The following is a 19,588-nucleotide window of genomic DNA, read 5'->3' as shown; positions in this document are numbered from 1 at the left end:
CTACCCCGTTTCATTTGTGTTTTCCTCTGGCCTCAGTATTATAATGAAACATTTTAGAAGAAAGATACAAAGTAGCATTCCATAACTAGAGGCCAGAATAGCAAATATCTCCACAGCTACAGTGAACTTCCCAGGAGAGCTGACATAAGCTGGGATAAAGGTGATCCAGACTGCACAGAATATGAGCATGCTGAAGGTGATGAATTTGGCCTCATTGAAGTTATCAGGCAGCTTTCGAGCCAGAAAAGCCAGCACAAAGCACAAGAGAGCCAGGAGTCCTATATATCCCAACACAGTCCAGAAACCAATGGCTGAACCCACATCACACTCTAGAATGATCTTTTCCTTGTAGGTAGTGAGGTTTTTAACGGGGAAGGGAGGGGACAGGACCAACCACAGAGTGCATATCAAAGCCTGGACAAACGTGAAGGACACCACAGTCAATCTCTGCTGTGGAGGCCCAAACCATTTCATGACATTACTGCCTGGAAGTGTAGCCCTGAAGGCCATCAACACCACTATTGTTTTCCCCAGAACACAAGAGATGCAGAGGACGAAGGTGATCCCAAACGCTGTGTGGCGCAGCATACAGGACCACTCAGAGGGCCGGCCAATGAAAGTAAGAGAACACAGAAAACACAGAGTCAAGGAGAAGAGCAGCAGGAAGCTCAGCTCAGAGTTTTTGGCCCTGACGATGAGAGTCTTTCTGTAGTGGAAGAAAATTGTTGCTAAAATAACAGTTAAACAAACACCAATCAAATAAAACAAAAACAAAATGACCCCCCCATGACCTCAGTGTAGGACAGGAATTCTATGTCTTTTATGACACGTCTATCTCCTCTCCCATTGGACCAGTATTGGACTGGATGAATCTGGTTGGAGAAGAAAACCACAGAAAAACCACAATGTTAATGATTCAGGAAAACAAACAGACTCACATAGGGGACCAAGGAGAGTCTGTGTGTTCATGTTCACTCATGTACATATCAATCAGCAATGCTTGTCCACTGTAGAGTGTGTGTGAATGGACTTGTCTTCGATACTGTACATACCAACAGGGGCTGAGTGGCTGAGGTTAAGTGTAATTGTTGTGTTACTGAATACCGTGCAGGATAGCATTCTGACTCCCCAGTCAGAGATACGAAAACAAAACAATGTGACAATGTACCCGTCTCACTCCCTCCTCCCCAGACAATGCTAGCATCGTTCATAGTGAACTGGTGGTCTTCAGGCAAGGAAGCTTCATAGAAACCGAGTGTGGCCACTTCCATGGCTCTCGATGTGGCACTTTGTAAATGTATCAGTTCATCTCTGGCAGGGGAATCTCCATTGCTGTCAAAAAAAAAGACTCTCTCCCCCTCTCCTGTTGTGAAATTGACACTATGAGGTGAGAGCAACGGCTACAGAGGAAAATGGTAAAGAGATTAAAGTCGTTTTTATTTTGTTTTTTTTAGCTTTTGCGTTCATCGTTCTGTTATTATCAGTCTACAGTGAAATCATTTATTTTTAATTTAATTATTTGCAATGGGACCATTTTTTGAGTGGTATATAGGAAATAAACCTCAGATGTAGAGTAGATAAAAAAATCACTCATAACATTGAAAACAATGAAATATTTGTTCTCTTCAACTGAAAGAGGATACTCACTTCTTACAACTTATTGGGTCTGGTAAACTCTGGAAGTTGGGCACACTCCCATCGTACTCGGTCTGGAAGGTGAAGATGCCTCCGATGACGAGGTCCCCGTCCTTGGCCAGCTCCGGCAGCTCTGCCCTGCTCTGCAGTCTGCACACAGGCTCTCCCTCCCCCATCACCACCAGCAGCACCAGCAGCACCAACAGGACCAGCTCCAGCGGTGGCATGACTCCTGGCTCCGTGGTTCAGTCTGCAGTTAGGGCTGTCTCTGTGTCTCTGTGTCTCTGTGTCTCTGTGTCTCTGTGTCTCTGTGTCTCTGTGGTTCTGTTTCTCTGTGTCTCTGTGGCTCTGTGTCTCTGTGGCTCTGTGGCTCTGTGGCTCTGTGGCTCTGTGGCTCTGTGGCTCTGTGGCTCTGTGGCTCTGTGTCTCTGTGGCTCTGTGGCTCTGTGGCTCTGTGGCTCTGTGGCTATCTGGCTCTGTGGTTCTGTGGCTCTGTGGTTCTGTGGCTCTGTGTCTCTGTGGCTCTGTGTCTCTGTGGCTCTGTGGCTCTGTGTCTCTGTGTCTCTGTGTCTCTCTGGCTATGTGGCTCTGTGGCTCTGTGGCTCTGTGGCTCTGTGGCTCTGTGTCTCTGTGGCTCTGTGTCTCTGTGGCTCTGTGGCTCTGTGGCTCTGTGGCTCTGTGGCTCTGTGGCTATCTGGCTCTGTGGTTCTGTGGCTCTGTGGTTCTGTGGCTCTGTGTCTCTGTGTCTCTGTGTCTCTGTGTCTCTGTGTCTCTGTGGCTCTGTGTCTTTGTGTCTCTGTGTCTCTCTGGCTCTGTGGCTCTGTGGCTATGTGGCTCTTTGGCTCTGTGGCTCTGTGGCTCTGTGTCTCTGTGGCTCTGTGGCTCTGTGGCTCTGTGGCTCTCTGGCTCTGTGTCTCTGTGTCTCTGTGGCTCTGTGGCTCTGTGGCTCTGTGGCTATCTGGCTCTGTGGTTCTGTGGCTCTGTGGTTCTGTGGCTCTGTGTCTCTCTGTCTCTGTGTCTCTGTGGCTCTGTGTCTTTGTGTCTCTGTGTCTCACTGGCTCTGTGGCTCTGTGGCTCTGTGTCTCTGTGGCTCTGTGGCTCTGTGTCTCTGTGTCTCTCTGGCTCTGTGGCTCTGTGGCTCTGTGGCTCTGTGGCTCTGTGGCTCTGTGGCTCTGTGGCTCTGTGGCTCTGTGGCTCTGTGGCTCTGTGTCTCTGTGTCTCTGTGGCTCTGTGGCTCTGTGGCTCTGTGGCTCTCTGGCTCTGTGCAACTCACAGCTCCTCTCTTTATACTCTCACAACCCTGTGTCTGTCTCAGAGCCTTACCACAGAGGCCCTGTCTGTCGGTGCTCCCGTCCCCGTCCACGTCCTGCCCACTCCCCCCTCAACCTGGCATGTAGGGGGTGTGACAGGTCTCTGAGGTATAGAGAGAATGACGTAGGGCTCTCTAACGACTGTACCATATGTAGTGCCCTTGCTGTTCACAGTGTAATGTAACACTGGCAACATGCGGCACGTATCCGGGCCCGTGGATGCTCTTTGATGGGCTCAAATCCCTGTTACAGCCGCTCAAATTCACAGATTGATGAGTGTGTGGCGGCTGGAGTCTGTGAGATGTACAGAAAGAAATCAGTGGTTTTATGCAATTGACCTTACTTGCCGAACTATTGCTAAACATGAAACTGGAATCATTGAGGATATACAGTAATAGTCAAAAGTTTGGACACACCTACTCATTCAATGATTTTTATTGATTTAATGACTGCTACAGCCCTAGTCCCTCCCCTAAAAAGTTTCCCCTCAACCCAGAGAAAAGCCCTATCACTTGGGTAATATTGTTTGGTTTTCCTAGGGCCCATAAGAAGCTGGGACTCTTCAAAGTGCCACTTACAGAACAAAAACAGGCCCAAGCAAGTGTCTTCTTCTTATTGGTGTCCTTTAGTAGGGGTTTCTTTACAGCAATTCGACCATGAAGGCCTGATTCACGCAGTCTCCTCTGAACAGTTGATGTTGAGATGTGTCCATTACTTGAACTCCGTGAAGCATGTATTTGGGCTGCAATCTGAGGCTGGTAACTCTAATGAAATTATCCTCTGCAGCAGAGGTAACTCTAGGTCTTCCTTTCCTATGGCGGTCCTCATGACAGCCAGTTTCATCATGGCGCTTGATGGTGTTTGCGACTGCACTTGAAAAAACTTTCAAAGTTATTGAAATGTTCCGTATTGACTGACCTTCATGTATTAAAATAATAATGGACTTTCGTTTCTCCTTACTTATTTGAGCTGTTCTTGCCATAATACGGACTTGGTCTTTTACCAAATAGGGCTATCTTCTGTATACCACCCCTACCTTGTCACAACACAACTGATTGGCTCAAACGCATTAAGAAGGAAATAAATTCCACAAATTAACTTTTAACAACGCACACCTGTTAATTGATATCTCAACCACTACTAAAGGACACCAATAATAAGAAGAGACTTGCTTGGGCCTATAAACACGAGCAATGGACATTAGACCGGTGGAAATCTGTCCTTTGGTCTGATGAGTCCAAATTCAAGATTTTTGGTTCCAACCGCCGTGTCTTTGTGAGACCACCGTAAAGCATGGAGGAGGAGGTGTGATGGTGTGGGGGTGCTTTGCTGGTGACACTGTCTGTGATTTATGTAGAATTCAAGGCACACTTAACCAGCATGGCTACCACAGCATTCTGCAGTGATACACCATCCCATCTGGTTTCCGCTTAGTGGGACTATCATTTGTTTTTCAACAGGACAATGACCCAAAACACACCTCCAGGCTGTGTAAGGGCTATTTGACCAAGGAGAGTGATGGAGTGCTGCATCAGATTACCTGGCCTCCAGAATCCCCTGACCTCAACCCAATTGAGATGGTTTGGGATGAGTTGGACCACAGAGTGAAGGAAAAGAAGCCAACAAGTGCTCAGCATATGTGGGAACTCCTTCCAGACTGTTGGAAAAGCATTCCAGGTGAAGCTGGTTGAGAGAATGCCAAGAGTGTGCAAAGCTGTCATCAAGGCAAAGGGTGGCTACTTTGAACAATCTCAAATAACAAATATTATTTGATTTGTTTAACACTTTTTTGATTACTACATAATTCCGTGTGTTATTTCATAGTGTTGATGTCTTCACTATTATTCTACAATGTAGAAAATAGTACAAATAAAGAAAAACCCTTGATTGAGTAGATGTGTCCAAACTGTTGACTGGTACTGTAAATGTGTACCCATAACTAGATCCCCCTTCTTCACCAGTTGGGCTGTTGAGGCTTTCGGTCTGTAAGGTCAACTATCCTTTTAGAAGAGCTTCATCAGCAACCAGGAGAGGATCAACCCCCGTCATCCAGTAGGTCCCTTTGTATTGCAATGGGTGGGATAAAGTGACAGCCTGAAATCTGGGTGCATGGTTCATTTGATAGTATAGTGTACTATTTGTAGTATGATTGCTAAAGAGTAGGCCTAAAGATTTGGTCAAATATATTGCCCTGCCCTGGTTTGGGCCTCTTTGTATGTAAGGAGAGAGCAGCATTTTCTTGTGTTTATCTACAAAGCACTCATGCAGAAACTTCCTATGTATCTGTATGGATAACACTGGAGGCCCCTTCGGTCTCCACAGCGTTGGGTAAAGCTCCTTCAAAAAAAATGTATGTGTCCTTTATGTGGAACAACATACAGAGCTCTCTGAAACTACATGTTCTGGTCCCCCTTGGCCAGTTCAGAGTAATGATCGGAGACCTCTGTGTTGATAAATGTGTCTGGTTTTCTTAATCTGTTTTATAATTTTGTAAATTGTATACTGTATATGTTTGATGTATTTATGCAGGGCTCATCTGTAAAAGAGACCCTAGTCTAAGTATGACTTCCCTTTAAAAACATTTAAATAAATAAAAATACATTTAAAAAATAGTGCAATGGAGCAGAATGTTCTGTTTTCCTTTTCAAAATTGGTTGAAGACTATTTTTACCCAGTCGGCACCTGCAACTAAACCACAGGTGAGTTAAATTACACAGTAAAGGAGGATCATTGCCTCCAACCAAATTCATTTGGACTGTTTCATTTATTTCAATTGTTTAATTATTGATCCTGTGCAGTTTTAAATCAAATGTAAACAGCAAATGTTTTTTTTTTAAATTTCAACTTACTTTAGAAGAAATAGTGAATCATGCAAAGGTGGCCAATATTTGACGGCATCTGTATATTATGATACTGTGTCCCTGGACGGGATGCTGCTACTGTTGTTGTTGTGTTAGAGGATGAGCTGTGGGCCTCGAGGTGTTTCCTCCACTGGGGCTGAGCTCTGTGACATTAGCAGCAGATCCTCTGTACCTGGAGAGAGACATCCCACTGTGTGTGTGTGTGTGTGTGTTTGTCAAATGGCCTGCTTGTCTGTACCAGGTGGTTACTTGTTTACCTGTCTGTCTGCCTGCCTGCCTGCCTGCCTGTCTGCCTGCCTGCCTGCCTGCCTGCCTGCCTGCCTGCCTGCCTGTCTGTCTGTCTGTCTGTCTGTCTGTCTGTCTGTCTGTCTGTCTGTCTGTCTGTCTGTCTGTCTGTCTGTCTGTCTGTCTGTCTGTCTGTCTGTCTGTCTGTCTGTCTGTCTGGCTGGCTGGCTGTATGTCTGTCTGTCTGTCTGTCTGTCTGTCTGTCTGTCTGTCTGTCTGTCTGTCTGTCTGTCTGTCTGTCTGCCTGCCTGCCTGCCTGTCTGTCTGTCTGTCTGTCTGTCTGTCTGTCTGTCTGTCTGTCTGTCTGTCTGTCTGCCTGCCTGCCTGCCTGCCTGTCTGCCTGCCTGTCTGCCTGTCTGTCTGTCTGTCTGTCTGTCTGTCTGTCTGTCTGTCTGTCTGTCTGTCTGTCTGTCTGTCTGTCTGTCTGTCTGTCTGTCTGTCTGTCTGTCTGCCTGCCTGCCTGCCTGTCTGTCTGTCTGTCTGTCTGTCTGTCTGTCTGTCTGTCTGTCTGTCTGCCTGCCTGCCTGCCTGCCTGTCTGCCTGCCTGTCTGCCTGTCTGTCTGTCTGTCTGTCTGTCTGTCTGTCTGTCTGTCTGTCTGTCTGTCTGTCTGTCTGTCTGTCTGCCTGCCTGTCTGCCTGCCTGCCTGCCTGTCTGTCTGTCTGTCTGTCTGTCTGTCTGTCTGTCTGTCTGTCTGTCTGTCTGTCTGTCTGTCTGTCTGTCTGTCTGCCTGCCTGCCTGCCTGCCTGCCTGTCTGCCTGTCTGTCTGTCTGTCTGTCTGCCTGCCTGCCTGCCTGTCTGTCTGTCTGTCTGTCTGTCTGTCTGTCTGTCTGCCCTGTGTTTTCGTGCACACAATAACGTCTTGAGATAGCCTGTCTATCTTTGACAATGTCCTAATGTTCATGTTTGAATATCTATTATTTGACAAAAGGTAAAAATCTATGCTTTTGTTGAATGTGATTTATTAAAAAAACACTAAAAGCACTAAACACTAAAAGCACACTAGTGACTTCTATTCTTTATTAAGGCTTAAACACGCAGAAGCCTCACAGTTTGTTACAGAACATTTGAGATACAGTATATCAATTAGTAGAACCAACATTTTCCGAAATATGTTAATAACGTATATCATTGGATATCTTCCCCATCATCTGTTTCTTTGTGTTTTCCTCTGGCCTCAGTAATATCATGAAACATTTAGGAGCAAATATGCAGAAAAGTAAACCATAACTAGAGGCCAGAATAGCAAAGATCTCCACAGCTACAGTGAACTTCCCAGGAGAGCTGACATAAGCAGGGATAAAGGTGATCCAGACTGCACAGAATATGAGCATGCTGAAGGTGATGAATTTGGCCTCATTGAAGTTATCAGGCAGCTTTCGAGCCAGAAAAGCCAGCACAAAGCACAAGAGAGCCAGGAGTCCTATATACCCCAACACAGCCCAGAAACCAATAGCTGAACCCACATCACACTCTAGAATGATCTTTTCCTTATAGGTCTTCATATTCTTGTAGGGAAAAGGAGGGGAGACTGTTAACCAGAGAACACAGATCAGGACCTGTATGAGAGTGAAAGCCAGAACACTGAGTCTCTGCTGTGGAGGCCCAAACCATTTCATGACATTACTGCCTGGAAGTGTAGCCCTGAAGGCCATCAACACCACTATTGTTTTCCCCAGAACACAAGAGATGCAGAGGACGAAGGTGATCCCAAATGCTGTGTGGCGCAGCATACAGGACCACTCAGAGGGCCGGCCAATGAAAGTAAGAGAACACAGAAAACACAGAGTCAAGGAGAAGAGCAGCAGGAAGCTCAGCTCAGAGTTGTTGGCCCTGACGATGGGAGTCTCTCTGTGACAGTAGAAAATGAACGATGTCATCATAGTAAGAAACACCCCTAGCAATGAAAATAAGGCAAGCAGTGTCCCCATGATTTCCTCATAAGATAAGAATTCGACTTCTTTCAGAAAGCAGGAATCTCTGTACTTGTTGGACCAGTGTTCCAGCTGGCACCTCATACAGTCAATGGAATCTGGAGTTAGATGGAAAAACCCAACAGTCAGACTTTACTTTTCGATCATATAAAGCACTTACACGCTTATGTCTGTGTCTGAAAATATGACATCATTCGAAAAGTGTTTTTTTTTTAGGAGCGTTTGTCTCTTTGTAGCTGTGGTCATTTGTGAGTGGCTGTTTTAGCGAAGCTGTGTGCTGTGTGTTTGTGCATCACCTGTAGCGTTGCTGATCTCTCCCTCTGCACACGGGATACAGTCATAACAGCAGACAGGCTTTCCTTTCTGTGCAGCCTTACGAGTGCCTGGGGGACAGCTCTCACTGCACACCGACACGGGCGCCTGATACACAGAAAACAGCGAAAACAACCACAAAAAAAAAAATGAATCAAAAATCTGTGTAATGAAAGGATAGTATGGAATCATGTTAATATACCTGTGTACACATAGATCCTCAAAAGTATTTTTGACTTAGAATATGAAGAATACAGATAGTTTTTGTATTCACTGTAGAATATATATAGATGTTATATATAGGTCCCGTGTAGCTCAGTTGGTAGAGCATGGCATTTGCAATGCCAGGGTTGTGGGTTCGTTTTCCACGGGGGACCATATGAAAAAAAATGTATGCACTCGCTAACTGTAAGTCGCTCTGGATAAGAGCGTCTGCTAAATGACTGAAATGTTCTAGTGACTAAGAGCTTTACCAGCTTACTACCTCCACTCCAAACGACACTGACGTTATTCATCATAAACTGCCGTCCTTTAGGCAGTGAGGCGTCATAGGAACCGATGGTGACTCCGTCCATTGTGCCTGGGTTAGTAGTTTGCAAGTTAACCAGTTCGTATCTAGCCGGTGAGTCTCCGTTACCGTCGAAAAACACTCTCTCCCCCTCGTTGGTGGTGAAGTTCACTGTTCGGAGGTAATGTAAAACCTTTTTTTGGAGAAATGACAAAATAGTTGAAGAAGAACATAACCTCTTACCAGCGTATTTATTATGATACATAATATGTGACAATGAAAACTAGTGGACTAGTTCCTGCTCACCTGCCATGGCTGGATCTGTGTGGGTTGAGCACAGCTCCCATTAGAGAAGGGGCCCTGCCTCTCCTCACATGTCAACAGGTTGTGGAGGGCATAAGCCACGGCATACACAGCCTTATACACATTATTAGTGAATGTGAACTTGGACACATCTGTGAACGTGTTCTGCACGCCTCTTAAACTCTCAGAGCCGTTGCATGGCTTCCCTTTAGGTTCTGTAGTCATATTGAGAGAGCAGTCGAACACAATCTCCCAGAAATCCCTGAGAAACATGCTGTTGGGGAAGCGAGAGGGGTGGACGTCCCTCAGGTGCTCTCCCAGCCCAGGGATGTGAGCCCTGCTCACCGTGAAGCCTATGGCGCCCACCAGGATGCCGTGTCCCTCGCTGGCTGTGAGAGAAGGGTCTGTGATCCAGGCATCACTGCCGATCCACTGCAGTCCTGTGACATTGTGCCTGTAAAGCTCACTCACCAGAACCTTGATCTCCCTGTGGGTCATGAAGGCCATGATGACCTTTGAACTGGACTGTTTAATAATCTCCACTATCCTGAGAAGCTTGTGGCGCGGACCTGTCTGCTCAAATGCCTCAGAGTATTCTATACACACGCCCTCGTCCTGTGCAGCTAGCATGAAGGTGGCTAGGCCGTTATTTCCATAGTCGTTATCACTGCTTATAGCCCCCACCCAGGTCCAGCCAAAGTGCTTGACCAGCTGGGCCAGGGCTCGGCTCTGGTAGAAGTCACTGGGGATGGTTCTGAAGAATGAGGGGAACTCCATTCTGTTACTCAGACACCCACAGGTGGCAAAGTGGCTGATCTGTTTTTTGGTGAGGGGTCACAAAAAGACAGTTTGACATTAGTGATAAAAATATCACAGTACTTCTGAATGTCACATCACTTCTGAATATCACAGTACTTCTGAATATCGCAGTACTTGTAAATATCTCAGCTCTTGTAAATATCACAGTACTTCTAAATATCACAACACTTCTAAAAATCACAGTGCTTCTAAATATCACAACAAGAGCATAGATACTTGTGCATTTGATTGAAAAGATACATGAAGTAGTAGTTTGTTCAAGATGAAAATGTATTTACTAGGCAGTTTAGGTTGTTCACTTTATTACCAAAGATAATCTTACCACTGGTATTTGAAACCTCCCAACCAATTGTGCGATTCCAATAGTAGGTGTTGATCCAGAGTGTCCAATGATGGCCTGGACTGTGTCAGATTTAGTGCAGTTGTTGTCATTCACTATGCTCTTCTGTCCGCTCACAAGAGCCATCGCAGCTCTTAGTATATCCATAGTGCCACAGTGATTGTAGATTTTGTATCCAAGCTTAATGCCTGGAAGAATTTCATAGTTTCTGTTGATCTCCTCAATTGCAAAGATCATTGTTTGCGCAAACTGGAATTCTCTGAAATTATAACTAAAAAAAAAATGTGTAGTTAGAAATTAGTTAGTACACTTTAAACTTCAAATAACCCCAAAAAACAATGTTTGAAACAAATAAACATGACATGAAAATACCTACTTTATGCATCTCCGCATTTTGGGGATTGTCTGAAATGTGTCTATGACCCAATCTTGTTCGGTGCGGAACGAGAAGATGCCTCCGATGACGAGGTCCCCGTCCTTGGCCAGCTCCGGCAGCTCTGCCCTGCTCTGCAGTCTGCACACAGGCTCTCCCTCCCCCATCACCACCAGCAGCACCAACAGGACCAGCTCCAGCTCCAGCAGTGGCATGGCTCCTGGCTCCTGGCTCTGTACAGCAGCCGAGGCTCTTAGGCTCCACAGCTCCAGTCTTAGCCCTTATATAGCCCCTGGCCCCCCGGCCCTGCAGCAGGGGTAGCTGCTATGGCTCCAGCCCTGGTGTGGATCCAGGAGGAGGAAGGTCTCAGGAGACCAGGGGGACACTCAACCAAACAAGAAATCAAAGACACGTTGAGCTTCTGTCTCATTGTGATCAGGATGTTAGTACTCTCTCTCTCTGGTTATTGGGAAGGTGGTATGGTACTGGGGTTATATACTTCATTCACTACAGTTTAACCATACTCTGACAACACTGACAATAATAACAAATTCTGTTCAATTGGACTTTAGTGGATAATCAAAAAAAAAACAAATTCAATTTCTAGTTATACACTGTTTATTTCAACAATATACATTTTTTTTCAACAATTATACATTCATACATGAAATACTTAAAATGTAAAATAAATTACGTTATCATGAGCAAACATGACTAAACAATTTACACATTTATATTGATTTTGTTTAGATTTTGCCCATCATCATCTTTTTAGTGTTTTTCTCTGGTTTCATTAAAATTAAATAACATTTAGGTGCAAATATACAGAAAAGCAACCCAAAGCTAGAGGCCAGAATGGCAAATATCTCCACAGCTACAGTGAACTTCCCAGGAGAGCTGACATAAGCTGGGATAAAGGTGATCCAGACTGCACAGAATATGAGCATGCTGAAGGTGATGAATTTGGCCTCATTGAAGTTATCAGGCAGCTTTCGAGCCAGAAAAGCCAGCACAAAGCACAAGAGAGCCAGGAGTCCTATATACCCCAACACAGCCCAGAAACCAATGGCTGAACCCACATCACACTCTAGAATGATCTTTTCCTTGTAGGTAGTGAGGTTTTTAACGGGGAAGGGAGGGGACAGGACCAACCACAGAGTGCATATCAAAGCCTGGACAAACGTGAAGGACACCACAGACAATCTCTGCTGTGGAGGCCCAAACCATTTCATGACATTACTGTCTGGAATTGTAGCCCTGAAGGCCATCAACACCACTATTGTTTTCCCCAGAATACAAGAGATGCAGAGGACGAAGGTGATCCCAAATGCTGTGTGGCGCAGCATACAGGACCACTCAGAGGGCCGGCCAATGAAAGTAAGAGAACACAGAAAACACAGAGTTAAGGAGAAGAGCAGCAGGAAGCTCAGCTCAGAGTTGTTGGCCCTGACGATGGGAGTTTTCTTATATCTGAAGAAAATAAATGCCACAATACTGGTCATACATGTTCCTAGCAGGGAGACAGCAGTCAGCAACACTCCCATGATTTCTTCATAGGAGAGGAATTCTATTTCCTTCTTTTCACACATATCCCTCTTCTTATTGGTCCAAAATTCAGGATGACATTGATCACAGGTGACAGAATCTATAAAACAAGGGAATGCAATAGATTTTATAAAGACTACACACAAACTATTTTTCATTCCAGGACAACAGTGTAGGTAGTTGCATTAATTTTTTTCTCACTGTTTGACTGATTAGTTATTACCTGTGTTATTGCTGATCTCTCCCTCTGCACATGGGATACAGTCATAACAGCAGACAGGCTTTCCTTTCTGTGCAGCCTTACGAGTGCCTGGGGGACAGCTCTCACTGCACACTGACACAGGCACCTGCAATTAATCATGGGGTGGTTTACTTTAGAGAACATTGTGACACAATCAACTACTCTGTGTACCGTTACAACTGACAGCCTACAACACCTAGCACGGATTTTTAACAGTAAATTAGTCCCACCAGCTTGGCATTCTGTGTCCACACCAAGGAGCTGCTGTTGATAGTGAGTTGCCTGTCTGCGGGTAAGGAGGCATCATAAAGACCCACGGTAACAAACTCCACACTGCCGTCCTCCTTCGGCTGCCAGTTGATGATGTCATACTTGGCGGTCACGTCCCCTTTCTCACTGAAATACACCTCCTCCCCCTCCTTTGTCTTGAAACGCACATTTTTAATATGCTCGAGAATCTACGGAGACACAACAATAATAATTATAACATATCGGGAATTTACATTAAACCCAGATCTTATTGCCATTTGAACGGAATGTATGACATACCAATTCTGAGTTATACATGCATTTCAAAAAAACGTGTGCTTAGCAAACTCACCGTCTGTGGATCAGGCTGTGTCTTGTTGCCACAGGTCTCCCCACAGCCCCAAACGTTATGGAGGGCATGGGCCACAGCCAGCACCCCTTTATAGACGTTATTAAAGATGCCCATTAGAGACAGATCAGTGAAGATGTTCTGCAGCCCAGACAGATCCTCCCTGCCTGTACACTCTCGCTGAGTCTGACCCCTCTCCGACTCTGACCTCACAATCTGCCTGAAGCGACAGTCAAACAGAGCCTCCCAGAACTCAGTGAACAGGCTGCTGTCAATGCCGGAGGAGTTAAGCGGCCTCACGTCCAGGATGAACTCCCCCAGCCCTGCGACGTGGGCTTTGGCGATGGACAGGCCTATGGCTCCGTTCAGCACGTGGTGAGCCTCCACCCCGGCGATGTAGGAGTCAATTATCCAGCCCTCGGAGCCCACCCACTGGTAGCCCGTCAGATTGTGGCGGGCAAATTGATGCACCAGCACACTTAGGTCCAGGAATGAGAGGAAGGCGACGATGACCTTGGATTTGGACGTCTTGATGCTCTCTATGACCCTCTGCAGCTTCTCCTCAGGGTCTGTCCTGAAGAAGGCCACAGAGTACTCCAGACAGATCCCCAGCTGCTCTGCCGTCTCGGTGAACGTGGCCATGCCGTTGTTTCCGTAGTCGTCGTTGGTTCGGATGGCGCCCACCCAAGTCCAGCCAAAGTGTTTGACCAGCTGGGCCAGGGCTCGGCTCTGGTAGTGGTCACTGGGGATGGTTCTCAAGAAGGAGGGGTACTTGACTTTGTCACTCAGACACCCACATGTGGCAAAGTGGCTGATCTGATGAAGAAATTATACAGCAGTCACAATAGACAACCAATTAGGAGGTACAACTATCTAGCTACAGATAACACATCCAGATATTATTATTTAAGGGGAAAAGCATTTTTCAAAAGGTTGTTAATGACTACCAATGAGCATGGTTTGAGTTATTCTATAGAACATCTTAATGCCCTGATACCCTCTTGACTGCCTACCATTGGAATATGGAAGGGTCCGAGGACGGTAGCAGTGGCCATGCTGGGTGAGGAGGAGTCCTCCCCCATGATGGCCTGAACCTGGGCTGTTCTGGAGCAGCCTGGCTCCTCTGAGGCTGTATCCTGGTTCCCGTTAACCAGGGCCAGGGCCACCTTCACCCCCCTGGCTGTGGAGCCACACGAGTCATAGATCTTGTAGCCCAGAGAGACACCGGGCAGCAGGACTGTGCTGTTGTTGATCTCCTCTATGGCAAACAGCATAGACTGGGCATACTGGAACGCTCTGAAATTCAGACTGGCTCGAACATAGGAGGTGTTAATGTTAGGGTTTGGGGTTCAAATGTTCACTGACTAAAATGCACAATATTGTCTCCTTAATAAATATTGAAGAAAAAAAAAACTTTTTTTAGAAGTTATTCTAGAGATACATTTGATTGAAAAAAAGGAATATGCTATTTTCTTAATCTGTATGTTATTCTTAAAACTTACCCATAGTATTTTCCCTGATTTTCAATATTATACCAATCCCATTTACCTGGTACACTGCAGAGGTGGTGGGATCTGTGTGTAGTTCAGCTCTCTGTTCTGCCAGCTGCTGTGGAATTGGAAGATGCCTCCCAAAATGATGTCTCCGTCCTTGGCCAGCTGGGGGTTTTCTGGTCCTCCTCTCCGCCTGCACACCACCGGGCCCTCCGGCTCTTCCCCGGATAGAGCAGCAACCAGAACCAGCTGTAGCATAGCCCAGCCCTGCTCCGGCCACCTCTGCGTGGACAGCATGCCTGACACCGATAGGCTGCTATAGTCTGCTAGGCTGGCATTACATGTGCCCAACAAGGGGATGGCAGTGCTGAAACTGGTATTTATACATTGTGACACAATGTTACACAGTCACACTCCACCAGGGAACGAGCACCATTGGGCATCAATGAGGGAGGTGCTGCATTATGTCATGATTATGACACTGTATTGATTACCGGAAAGTTACTAGCATATTTAGTGTGGAGTTTTTTTTTTAAGAAGGTCATACCAAGGATTTTTTAGCTATTTGATTTTGGAATTTTTAATACCCCTTGAAGTATCCCAATATATATATATATATATATATATATATATATATTTGACTAAATATTGAATTTGACCTTACTGCTGTTAGCCCATACAAATGCATTGAATATCAGATTCACTACATGAAACAACAGACAGTCCCCCCATAAAAATCTAAAGGAAGTTTGTTCTGAAATGTCTGTCATATCTGAAAGGTATAAAAAAAATGAGGAAACATTTTTTATTTATTTTTTACATGTATTTAACCCCTTATTTTTGGCAATGAATTGGCTACATATACAGTGCATTTGGAAAGTATTCAGACCCTTAGACTTTTCCCACATTTTGTTACGTTACATCCTTATTCTAAAATTGATTAAATTGTTTTTTTCCCCCTCATCAATCTACAGTGAGGGAAACAAGTATTTGATCCCCTGCTGATTTTGTACGTTTGCCCACTGACAAAGACATCTATAATTTTAATGGTAGGTTTATTTGAACAGAGAGAGACAGAATAACAACAACAAAAATCCAGAAAAACACATGTTAAAAATGTTATAAATTGATTTGCATTTTAATGAGGGAAATAAGTATTTGACCCCTCTGCAAAACATGACTTAGTACTTGATGGCAAAACCCTTGTTGGCAATCACAGAGGTCAGACGTTTCTTGTAGTTGGCCACCAGGTTTGCACACATCTCAGGAAGGATTTTGTTCCACTCCTCTTTGCAAATCTTCTCCAAGTCATTAAGGTTTCGAGGCTGACGTTTGGCAACTCGAACCTTCAGCTCCCTCCACAGATTTTCTATGGGATTAAGGTCTGGAGACTGGCTAGGCCACTCCAGGATCTTAATGTGCTTCTTCTTGAGCCACTCCTTTGTTGCCTTGGCCGTGTGTTTTGGCTCATTGTCATGCTGAAATACCCATCCACGACCCATTTTCAATGCCCTGGCTGAGGGAAGGAGGTTCTCACCCAAGATTTAACGGTACATGGCCCCGTCCATCGTCCCTTTGATGCGGTGAAGTTGTCCTGTCCCCTTAGCAGAAAAACACCCCCAAAGCATAATGTTTCCACCTCCATGTTTGACAGTGGGGATGGTGTTCTTGGGGTCATAGGCAGCATTCCTCCTCCTCCAAACACGGCGAGTTGAGTTGATGCCAAAGAGCTCGATTTTGGTCTCATCTGACCACAACACTTTCACCAAGTTCTCCTCTGAATCATTCAGATGTTTACTGTTAAACTTCCGACGGGCCTGTATATGTGCTTTCTTGAGCAGGGGAACCTTTCGGGCGCTGCAGGATTTCAGTCCTTCACGGCGTAGTGTGTTACCAATTGTTTTCTTGGTGACTATGGTCCCAGCTGCCTTGAGATCATTGACAAGATCCTCCCGTGAAGTTCTGGGCTGATTCCTCACCGTTCTCATGATCATTGCAACTCCACGAGGTGAGATCTTGCATGGAGCCCCAGGCTGAGGGAGATTGACAGTTCTTTTGTGTTTCTTCCATTTGCGAATAATCACACTAACTGTTGTCACCTTCTCACCAAGCTGCTTGGCGATGGTCTTGTAGCCCATTCCAGCCTTGTGTAGGTCTACAATCTTGTCCCTGACATCCTTGGAGAGCTCTTTGGTCTTGGCCATGGTGGAGAGTTTGGAATCTGATTGATTGATTGCTTCTGTGGACAGGTGTCTTTTATACAGGTAACAAGCTGAGATTAGGAGCACTCCCTTTAAGAGTGTGCTCCTAATCTCAGCTCGTTACCTGTATAAAAGACACCTGGGAGCCAGAAATCTTTCTGATTGAGAGGGGGTCAAATACTTATTTCCCTCATTAAAATGCATATCAATTTATAACATTTTTGACATGCGTTTTTCTGGATTTTTTTGTTGTTATTCTGTCTCTCACTGTTCAAATAAACCTGCCATTAAAATTATAGACGGATCATTTCTTTCTCAGTGGGCAAACGTACAAAATCAGCAGGGGATCAAATACTTTTTTTCCCTCACTGTACACACAATACCCCATAATGACAAAGCAACATAAAAAAATAAAAAAAATAAAAAAACGGATAAATGACATTGTCACGGTTTCGGCCGAGGCTGCTCCTCCTCCTGGTTCGGGCAGGCTTCGGCGTTCGCCGTCCCCGGAGTACTAGCTGCCACCGCTCTATGTTTCTGTGTTCCATTGCTTTTGTCTGTCTGTCACACCTGTGTTTGTTTTAGAGTTGATTACTTGTCTTATAAGTTCCATGCATTATTCTAGGGTAGTTGTGTGTGGTTGTCCGTTGCTCCGTGGTTTTGATACGTGTTTGTGTTTCCGTGTCATTTTTCCCTTTTGGAGTGTTTTACGCGTGTGCGTATTGTTCCTCACCTCTCCGTGTTTTCGAGGTCGGGGCTTGTACTCTTGTTTTGGGACATTATTAAAGTCTTGTTGGACTACCTCTGCTTCCTGCGCTTGACTCCTCCACCACATCCACGACAGATATGACAGAACCACACACCATCATGGAGTCAGCAGGATCAGCGGCATCTCCCGAATCGCTGCTGGAACGGCTAAATTTCCAGGACGCCATGATCCAGCAAATCGGGACCGCTATGGACAAGGTGTCCAACACCCTGCGCCGTTTGGTGAACACTGAGGACTTTTACAACATCACATCACCAACGGCCAGTCCTCCTCTCTCAGTACCGGAACCCAGTGGCATTCGGCTCTCACTCCCGAGGGCATATGACGGTTCTGCAGCCGGGTGTCAGGGATTTCTCCTGCAGGTAGAACTGTACCTTGCCACTATACACCCGGCGCCCTCGGGATACGAGAGCGTCTCCGCCCTCATCTCCTGTCTCTCCGGCAAAGCGTTGGAATGGGCCAACGCTGAATGGAGGGGAATAGACGCCGCTACCATCACCTACGCGGAGTTCTCTCGCCGCTTCCGGACTGTTTTCGATCATCCTCCTGAGGGGAAAGCGGCGGGAGAGCGTCTATTCCACCTCCGACAGGGGAAGAGGAGCGCACAGGAGTTCTCACTGGAGTTCCGGACACTAGCAGCGGATGCGGGGTGGAATGAGAGGGCCCTCATCGACCAGTACCGATGTAGTCTACGCGAGGACGTTCGTAGGGAGCTGGCCTGCAGGGACACCAACCTAAACTTCGACCAGTTGGTGGACGTTTCCATCCGTCTGGATACCCTGCTGGCTACCCGCGGACGTCCCGAGTGGGGGTCGTCCAGTCCACCCTCCAGCGCCCCCGAGCCGATTCCCATGGAGCTAGGGGGTGCTGGCGCTAGAGAGAGGAGGAGGGGGAACCCGAGGGGGGCCATCCACTGCACCACCTGCGGTCGTGGAGGACACACTGCGGCCAGGTGCTGGGGAGGGTCTCCTAGGGGAGGTGACAACAGGCAACGCACTGGGGAGTCATTTCAGGTGAGTAGACGCCCCACTCACCCAGAGCTCTCTGTTGGTCACATGAGTATTCCTGTGAGGTTTCCACAGGTGGCACCTCATTCCCAGCATAAGGCGCTAGTAGATTCAGGCGCAGCTGGGAATTTTATTGATCGGGCATTTTGTAATAGGTTAAGGATTCCCCTTCTGCCGGTAGACAATCCATTTCCTGTCCACGCACTAGACAGCCGGCCGTTGGGGTCGGGTCTGATCAGGGAGGTCACAGCACCACTGACTATGACGACGCAGGGGGGTCATGAGGAGAGCATTCAGTTTTATCTGATTGACTCTCCTGCGTATCCCGTGGTGTTGGGACTTCCCTGGTTAAGCACCCATGATCCTACTATAGCGTGGCAACAGAGGGCTCTTATGGAGTGGTCTGCTCAGTGTGTAGGGAGATGTCTAGGTGTTTCCGTAGGGGCGACCTCGGTAGAGAGTCCGAACCAAGTGCCCGCACTGCGCATTCCCCCCGAGTATGAGGATTTAGCACTCGTGTTTAGCAAATCGAGGGCAGCACGGCTACCTCCTCATAGACAGGGGGACTGTGCGATAAATCTCCAAACAGGAGCGGCTCTTCCTCGGAGTCATGTGTATCCCCTGTCTCAAGAGGAGACAGCGACTATGGAGACATACATAGCCGAGTCCTTGGCACAGGGATACATACGGCCCTCTACTTCCCCAGTCTCCTCGAGTTTCTTCTTTGTGAAGAAGAAGGACGGGGGATTGCGCCCGTGTATTGATTATCGTAGTCTCAATCAGATTACAGTTAAATACAGCTACCCACTGCCACTGATTGCGACGATGACGGAGTCATTACGCGGAGCGCGATTCTTCACAAAGTTGGATCTCAGGAGCGCGTACAATCTGGTGCGCATTAGGGAGGGGGATGAATGGAAGACAGCATTTAGCACCACCTCGGGTCATTACGAGTATCTCGTCATGCCATACGGGTTAATGAATGCTCCGTCAGTCTTCCAATCCTTTGTTGACGAGATTTTCCGGGACATGCATGGGCAGGGTGTAGTAGTGTAC

At 46.5% G+C, this 19,588-nt stretch overlaps 2 protein-coding genes across 2 annotated transcripts; both read right to left on the bottom strand.

Annotated features, from left to right (window-relative positions):
• Positions 1 to 1,862, bottom strand: LOC311106261 (extracellular calcium-sensing receptor-like; the record flags this gene model as incomplete). Its single annotated transcript, XM_084148550.1, has 2 exons — positions 1 to 706; positions 1,648 to 1,862. The coding sequence occupies 2 exons, from the start codon at positions 1,860 to 1,862 to the stop codon at positions 1 to 3; spliced, it is 921 nt and encodes a 306-aa protein (XP_084004676.1).
• Positions 1,863 to 7,204: 5,342 nt separating this feature from the next.
• On the bottom strand, positions 7,205 to 14,852 carry LOC311106260 (uncharacterized protein; the record flags this gene model as incomplete). The annotated part of the gene is made up of 12 exons (XM_084148549.1): positions 7,205 to 8,121; positions 8,320 to 8,443; positions 8,809 to 9,036; positions 9,150 to 9,962; positions 10,288 to 10,576; positions 10,682 to 10,832; positions 11,436 to 12,323; positions 12,447 to 12,570; positions 12,695 to 12,922; positions 13,066 to 13,878; positions 14,076 to 14,370; positions 14,611 to 14,852. The coding sequence occupies 12 exons, from the start codon at positions 14,850 to 14,852 to the stop codon at positions 7,205 to 7,207; spliced, it is 5,112 nt and encodes a 1,703-aa protein (XP_084004675.1).
• Between the last annotated feature and the right edge of the window lie 4,736 nt (positions 14,853 to 19,588).

Source organism: Coregonus lavaretus (assembly GCF_964263955.1).
Source record: "Coregonus lavaretus genome assembly, chromosome: 30".
In the NCBI taxonomy this organism is placed as follows: Eukaryota; Metazoa; Chordata; class Actinopteri; order Salmoniformes; family Salmonidae; genus Coregonus; species Coregonus lavaretus.
This window is presented reverse-complemented; position numbering and strand designations above follow the sequence as displayed.